This window comes from Sander lucioperca, chromosome 9 (genome assembly GCF_008315115.2).
Source record: "Sander lucioperca isolate FBNREF2018 chromosome 9, SLUC_FBN_1.2, whole genome shotgun sequence".
Lineage (NCBI taxonomy): Eukaryota > Metazoa > Chordata > Actinopteri > Perciformes > Percidae > Sander > Sander lucioperca.
In genome coordinates this window covers 39,740,515-39,748,763 of record NC_050181.1, presented here as the reverse complement: position 1 = coordinate 39,748,763, position 8,249 = coordinate 39,740,515, and the positions used below count along the sequence as shown (strand labels likewise).

Sequence of the window (8,249 nt, the reverse complement as noted above, 5' to 3'; positions counted from 1 at the left end):
GACTGCTCGCCAACAAAAATATTTAATAATACCGTTCTTGTGCCTGGCCAATCACTTCCAAGTATTTAAACAGCTAACCTATAACCGTCTATTTCACCAGAGGGCATTCATGAATATGTAAAGTTCCTAAGCTATGTTCCCCTGTTTTCCTTAAAACTCAAGTCAGTCAGTCAGTCAGACATCAGCTAGTGAAGAAGCCAGTTAGCATCCATCATGGCTGTTAATATCCCAGGAGTGATAGCTATTGTGTTTTTCTACTTTCTGGTCTTTGGGACTGGCATCTGGGCTTCTTTCAAGTCTAAAAGGGAACAGAAGAAAAGTGAAGCCACTGGAACGGAGATGGTGCTGCTGGGAAACCGGAGCATTGGCTTGGTGGTGGGGATCTTCACAATGACAGGTGAGGAGAGCACAGCTGACATAACTAGGACAGAAACTGTGAATTACAAGGTTGTGATTATTAAGGAAATATATTTATAAGATTATAAAATATCTTTAAAGTTCTTTACAGGGGAGGCATTGTAAAACTGTATATTTTACATTTTTACATAATACTAAATCTACAATACTGTGCAATAGACCAACCTTGGCAAAACTCCTTCCACAATTTTGTATTCTGCAGCCATGTCCATCCCTTTCTTCTGCAGTGCATCAGTAGCACTTGCAGTTACCTGGGCTGAGAGGCAGAAAGCAGATAGAAAAGAGGAGAGTTAAGCTTTGGAGAAGTAAAATATTTTTCGCCTTCTTAACTTCATTCTAGGATGTCAGGAATGACACTAACATGTGTATGAGAACTTCTAGTTTAATTTGATACCCTGGTCGCCATCCAAGCCTTAGAATTGATCTCAATACAGAGGATACAGCAAATTAATTTCAATAGCATAGTACACTATTGTCGTCACTTTTGACGCAGTTAGGTTTAGGAAAAGCTCGTGGGTGGGCTTATAAAAGGTATGTTTCCGTGACACGCGAGACAAGAACAGAATAGTTGGGTTTAGGAAACATGTCACACGGGACACAAACCCCGATATCCAGGATGAAAGTCCTGTGTCCCACCACCCCAACCAACCTCCTCACGCGGAATTTCAGCCTTTCATACTACTCTGCCGTTGTCTCTCTTAATACTATGTCATCTTACAGCGCCGCGCCGCGCAGCTGCTGCTCTGCCTGGTGCTTTCTAAACACACGCTGAAGGGTGCTTTTTGCGTCTTATCTGACGCTGACAGCCACTGCCCAAGCATACGTATTTTACAAGTTCGGAGTGGGAACTAAATTTTATAACTTTTGTGTCAAAATGTAGTTCCAATGGGCACCTGGATAGCTCAGTTGGTAGGGTTGGTGCCCATGTGTAGAGGTTTACTCCTCGACGCAGTGGGCCAGGGTTTAACTCTGACCTGCAGCCTTTTGCTACATGTCATTCCTCCTCTATCTCCCCTATCATGTCTTCAGCTGTCCTGTCAAAAATAAAGGCCGAAAATGCCCAAAAAATAATCTCTAAAAAAAAAAAAATGCAGTTCCAATGCTTTTATTTATGTTCAGTTGATATTTACCTTTTGCATATGATTAAATTATTAGTGTTAAATTGACTGAAGTAACTGACTGAATTATTGCAGAGCTCCGAGGCTCAATAAATGTTAGGATAAGGAATATATATGCAAAACAAATATTTAAAATGTATGAAATGAACTATATTCCTCTGTATTACATCAGACAGAGCTCTTTGAATGTGTGAAAGAAAACCAAAATAGAGTGCAAATGGTCCAAATAGCTGCCCTTTTTTCACCAACTTACTTGCTTGTGTGTTAATCCATCCCGTAGCTACGTTTGTCGGAGGAGGCTTCATTGTTGGCACAGCTGAGATGGTGTACATGCCTTCTATGGGACTAACCTGGGTAATGGTGATGTTAATGGCACTCAGCTCATCTTTTATTATTGGTAAGGGTTTGAAATTACATTTGAAAGGATACTGTATGTAAGGGGAAGTGAGGGAGTGTTTTAACAGTTTAAGGGAAGTCATCTGTGTCTAAACACAAGCAAATTGTTATTGCTGCACAACCTGACCCACAAAAATGATTCCATGTATTCTTGATGTTACAATAATAAACTTGAGAGTCATGCTGTGCTATTGAAGTTGAAGTGTGCCATCAGAATAATAATAAAATAATAATTATTAAAATAATAATAAGAATACCAAGTTTAGGTTTATCTTTAATTCAACAGATGTGTCTTTAAATGAAATAGAAACTGTATTTATAATGCAAAGCAGGAAACACCAGTAATGTGAAATTGATGTTGACACATTAGTAAATGGAATTACAACATTTCACAGACAGCATACCTGCTACTTGGTAAACATCCCAATGCTTATATTACAGCTGTGTTAGAAACCATTCCATCATTCATTCACTCACTATTCCCTATAGTGTTTATAAGTCACGCAATGATGTGTTTTCCCTATATAGTTCAGTGAACTATATAGGGAAAACACATCGTTGCGTGACTTGCATCAGGAGATGCGCCGGTTATTTGTGTGACGGACGCGGGTGCACCCAGCATTATGTAAACAAACCCAAACTAAAATACTTCTAATACATCCCTGAAACAAACCGAGCACCCAGGAGAATAGTAAAATGTTTTCTGTATGTCGCATGTTACATTTCCACTGTTTAGAAAGAAAAGTCTGCTCTATTTTTCCTTTTCAGTTTTTGTGGTGACTTCTGCTTCTTCTTCTCCTCCGGGAAAACGCACATGCGTTGCATTATGGGATACGGGAGTAAAATGTAGGGTACATCATATGTACACTCAAATTAGCAGTGCAATGTGGGTATTTAATAGTGGACTATTTAGTGAATGAAATTAACCGCGGAGAATTTGAACACCGTGACAAGATGGCGAACACACTATATAGTGCACTATCTCCATGATAGGGAATGGTTTTGAACACAGCTTACCAGTCCAAAGTAAGCATTATCATTGAGGTTCATAGGCCAGTGTGTGTGTGTGTCTGGATGTTACCTAAAGTTATTTCTGCTTTTTAAATTTTAATGCTGGAAAGAAAAAAATCATGTTAACTTTACACCTTACATGTTTTTCTTGTTTTATTTCCCTCTCGATTGTTTTTTCTAATTGTGATTTCTTCTGTCCTCTTTTAAATAAAGTTGGCTTGGTGTTTGCAAAGCCAATGAGAGAAAGAAAGTATGTGACAATGCTGGACCCTTTCCATGTCAAGTATGGAAAAGTACTAACAGCTGGACTCTGCTTGGTTTCACTTTCTCTTGATGTGTTCTGGGTGCCCTCAACACTAATTGGTTTAGGTATGTTATACACATAAGGACTTTACTTATACTGTAGCTATATATGTAACTTAAACTATGTTTAATTCCTTTATCTGTTAACAAATAACTTTATGTGTTAAGTGAAATAAATGCATACTTGGATATAAATTCCGACCTACACTGTGTAGATATGACTTACTTCAATGAATGTAAATACATATTATTCACACAAAGAGTGGTTATAAAATGTCACTGATATGTGTTTGACAGCCGGAACCATGAGCGTGGTCTTGGATTTGTCCTTCACTGTGTGCATTTGGATCTCTGCTGCCGTCACCATTACCTACACACTACTGGGAGGTCTCTACTCTGTGGCCTACACAGATATTATACAGCTTGTGCTCATATTCTTCAGCTTGGTCAGTTGGCTATACTCATAGTTTTGATAGTGTCAGGCTTTTTGTTTTAAGAAAACACTCTTACACAACCTAATAAAACACTCCAAAGGACATACATAAAAGTTGTGTGTGTTAAAATATTTCCATTTGTATTTGTCTATACAGTGGATCTGTGTTCCCTTTGTTTTGATGAACCCTTACTCCTTGGACATAAGCCAGACACTGATGAACAACACCTTGCACGCTCCCTGGATTGGTACACCAGGGCTGAAAAAGACCTGGATAATGATTGATGATTTCTTATTCTTGGTAAGTAAGCAATAATACGGCTGATATGAAATGGAATGCAATTTGCTCCAGTCTTGATAGATATCTTTAGAAAGAGGATAACATCCATATTTAAAGTAAATAGTTTGTTTTTCATTTTAACTTAAGAATCAGACAGGTTGTAGGTCAAGACTATTATCTAAAACACTATGTCTATGAATGTCGAGGTTGCAACACAAGTGTTTAATTTTACCAACTAATTATTTTACTTTTCAGGCACTAGGGAGTGTGGGATATCAGGCCTTCCACCAGAAGACTTTGTCGGCGTCTTCAACATCCACAGCCAAGGTCACTTGCTTTGTTGCTGCTGTCATCTTCCCTGTATTTGGGATACCTTCTATATTGGTGGGGGCAGTCGCTGCATCCACAGGTAGGCCTGTCACGATAACAAATTTTGCTGGACGATAAATTGTCCCAGAAATTATTGCGATAAACGATAATTTTGTCGTTCTGAGACCATTTTCATCTAATATAATCATAATGGCAAAACCAATTTCTGTCCTGACAAACCTTTTAGTACTCAGACTGATCTCATGAAATGGCGTATGTATGAGACCCCAATTCGTATGCCATTATTGGCGTGTTATGAAGACACATACTCACTTTTTAGCGTGTTTATCAACGCCGTTTGGCCTCCATTGAGTTACATTACCTTGCGATTGCGTGTGAATTTCCGCCGTAGCGTGTAGTATGAAAGGGTGAAAATCTGCGTAGGGAGGTTGGTCGGGGGGTGGATGGGTCAAACACAGGACTTTCACCCAGGAGACCGGGGATCGTATCCCACGTGTGGCATTTCCAATATCCAACCCCGTTCTTCTTTTCCTAAACCCAACCATCGCTTTCTTCTTTTACTAAAGCCACTCGGTTGTTCTGTCCCCGTAGCTTTCATCTTGTGATAACATGTTGTTCTCGTGATAACGCGTTCTTCTTGCAATAACACGCCACGTGGCAATATGCCTGCTATATACAGCATAGACATACACGTGGATAGCTCAAAATGCGTGTAGTTAACACGCCACTTGGCTTAAGAAAGTCGCTGTGTATGTTTACGCAAAATCATATCACGTTGTAGTAGTGATGTTTAAATGAAGCTCCATGAACCAATATTTGTTTACCCAATAAACCCACAGGACATTGGAATTGTCGCAGATTGCTTGAATAGCTTGAATCCTGCGCATGTAGGTAGTAGTAGACGGTGTACTACTGATAAGACCCAATCAGGGAGCGAACGTGGGTGTCTGCATCATTGTTTTTCTGCCTGTCCAGACTAAAACGCAATCCCGGAGTTATGAAACTAAAATGGGGTCAGCAGCATTTTCAAATGTCTCCTTTTTTCTCCCGTCCCGCATGAGAAAACACGTCATTTTATAGGTTAATAGGGAGAAGATGAAGGCAAAGAAGGCAGGTGCTTGCTGCTGTTAGACGGGGAGGAAGGAGCAGAAGGAGAGGGAGAAAGGGGGAGGAAGGAGCCGAGGATGAGGGAGAGAGGAGAGGGAGAGAGGGGGAGGAGCCGAGGATGAGGGTGGACGGAGCCTTGGCTCGGAGCTCCCCCGTCCTGGGAGGCTCAGACACGCTGGTGTCTACTCATAGATGGCCTATACAGTATATACTCAGTCAGTATATATGTATATCTATGGTTTCTGCTGGCGTGGGGGGGTTCCAGGCTACATCCCGATCCCGCAGTTTTTTTTTAGTCACCCGCTCCTGCCCGCAGCAAAGTTAAAACCGCCCGCTCCCGCGAGATTTGCGTTGGGTCCCGCGGGACCCGGCGGGACCCAATCCCAATGCAGCCCTCTACAGCATACCTCAAACAGATAAGGTGACTATTTTTCAGTGTTTCCTTCTTGTGTGTCCATGCCTCAGACTGGAACCTGACTTCCTATGGTTCTCCATCTCCATATGAACGAGGGGAATCAGCTCTAGTTTTGCCCCTCACCCTGCAGCACCTCACCCCGTCCTTCATCTCCATTATTGGTACTGGATGTGTGGCTGCCGCCGTGATGTCATCGGCTGACTCTGCTTTGCTTTCTGCAGCTTCTGTCTTCACCTCCAACATATACAAGAACATTTTGAGGCCTCAGGTGAAAAATGTATTTGTTCTCCACCTCCTGAGCCACAAAATAAAGGGAATGGAATAAAGTGGCATGAAGGAGAAAGATAGGAGAGATAAAGAAGCAGTGAGAGAGTTATTTAAAGCAGGACAGTCACAAATATCTGCTGTTTACCTGTTTTTCTTCCTCTCTACTTTCTTCTGCAGGTTTCAGACAGAGAGACTCAATGGGTGATCCGTGCTTCTGTCTTGGTAGTGGGCTTAGTTGGTACATCGCTGACCAACCTGGAAAACAGCATCTTATTGTTCTGGTTCATCAGGGTTGAAGTGACCTACATCATAATCTTCCCTCAACTTGTCTGCATCCTCTTCTTCAACATCTCCAATGGTTACGGGGCTGTGATGGGCTTCCTGGTGGGAACTGTGTTAAGACTGCTCAGTGGAGACCCATTACTAGGGTTAGCACCAGTCATCCACTTCCCAGGATGCACTCTTGAGGACAGTGTTTATGTCCAGTACTCTCCGGTTAAGACCATCTCCATGCTGTCTGCCATTGCTGCCATCTTGTATTTCTCCTACCTGGCTTCTACGCTCTTCAACAAAGGCCTTCTTCCTGAGAAATGGGATGTTTTCAAAGTGAAAGCCCAGCACTCACCACAACCACTGACAGCAACATACTGTATGTTGCAACTGAACACACATGTTAATGAAAATTTGAGCAGAACACACTCAGATTTTGAAAGTGAATTTGTAAGTGTTCCTGTGTGTAGCAGTATCAGTTAGGTACTTAAACACATTCATACACAACGCACACAGAGTTGAAGGAACAAGGCGGTCAATAATCAGACCTCACAGATATAATTGGGGTGGATAAAATATTGGAAACACCACTCAGTATAGCGCACAATAATTCAACAGCACCGCAAACAGCAGCCTCCAAAATGATCATAAAGTTCAACAAAAACAGGTTAGACAACCTTCCACGGGGTAGGAATTATTGTTTAGCTCCAGGGCTCAATAAATATTAGGATAAGGAAGATATTTGCAAAACCACAAAATATTAAAATGTGTGCAATGAACTATCTTCTTCTGTTTTTCTTTTATTTATTTAACCTTTATTTAACGAGGTAGGCCGTTGAGAACAGGTTCTCATTTGCGACGGCGACCTGGCCAAGAAAAGCATAAGCATGCAGGACAACATACAGTTTAACATACAATACAGGAATACAGAATACAAAAGGCTACATAAAGTACAGATTAAGTATGCATTACAAAGTCGGTGCAAAGTGTGGTATAAGTAAGATGAAGGATATTACATTTAGACAGATCTATTTGAATGTGTGAAAGAGAGAAGTAGTAAGGGGTTTCTTTCACTTAAAAATTTGGGTTTGATTGATGACTGACAGGTCAAGAGGTCACGACCTGTCAAAATTTTGATTGATGTTCGACAGGTGTTTCTGACGCAATCCTTCCAGAACCTTCCAGAAAGAGGGCGTGCCTCAGACCATATGTTTCCAGGGAGGAGTCCGGAAACTGCATATTAATGCATCAAGACAGGAAATTGCGTGTTTTCAAATGAGCCAATGAGAAATGAGGGTGACAGGAAATACGTAGATGATGGTTTTGAATGAGTTAAATATCTTTATCAGTATTTGTTATAGTATTAGTTTATGTTTAAGATTGTTAAATCCAATTGTTACTGCATTCAATGTCTTTTAATAATATAGGAATGAACGCAAACAAAAAATTAAAGCTGACATCCCACAAAAATATTGTCCAATGGTAATATTGGCAAATGATTGCGTATTCGGTCCAACAAAGTGTGTTATCATTATATGAAATGGAACAGCTTAATAACTAATAACTTGGGTCAAATTAGGCTTTACATTTTGTAGAAAATGTTGACGGGTCTGTGCATGCATCGCTCTGGTTCGTATGTTTGGTTCCCAGTGTCCTCTGCTTCTCCTGCACCCTCATCTGCTCCAAGTACATTACAATATTACAATATTGCAAAGGAGAAATTATTAAGGATGTTAAACCCTATATTTTCAGAACTTGTTTCTGCAGCTCTTTCTGTATGAACTGAGTGCTCACCAAAAGCAGCTGTCTCCTGCGAGCCAGAGGAAGGCGTCTTATTTCTATGGCAGCTGTTTCAGTGTCTACTGGTCTAAGGTCAGGGGTCAACCTCTGCTCTGATGAACA

The 8,249-nt window shown here is 40.9% G+C and overlaps 1 protein-coding gene across 1 annotated transcript in view; it reads left to right on the top strand.

Annotated features, from left to right (window-relative positions):
* The first annotated feature begins 213 nt into the window (after positions 1–213).
* LOC116039857 (high-affinity choline transporter 1-like) overlaps positions 214–8,249 on the top strand; it is a 9,802-nt gene continuing 1,766 nt past the window's right edge. The window contains exons 1-9 of the mRNA XM_031284934.1: positions 214–397; positions 1,816–1,932; positions 3,156–3,311; positions 3,543–3,691; positions 3,836–3,979; positions 4,214–4,367; positions 5,861–6,078; positions 6,255–6,716; positions 8,115–8,219. Coding sequence (XP_031140794.1) covers positions 214–397; positions 1,816–1,932; positions 3,156–3,311; positions 3,543–3,691; positions 3,836–3,979; positions 4,214–4,367; positions 5,861–6,078; positions 6,255–6,716; positions 8,115–8,219 — 1,689 coding nt within the window. The remainder of the gene's footprint in view (positions 398–1,815; positions 1,933–3,155; positions 3,312–3,542; positions 3,692–3,835; positions 3,980–4,213; positions 4,368–5,860; positions 6,079–6,254; positions 6,717–8,114; positions 8,220–8,249) is intronic.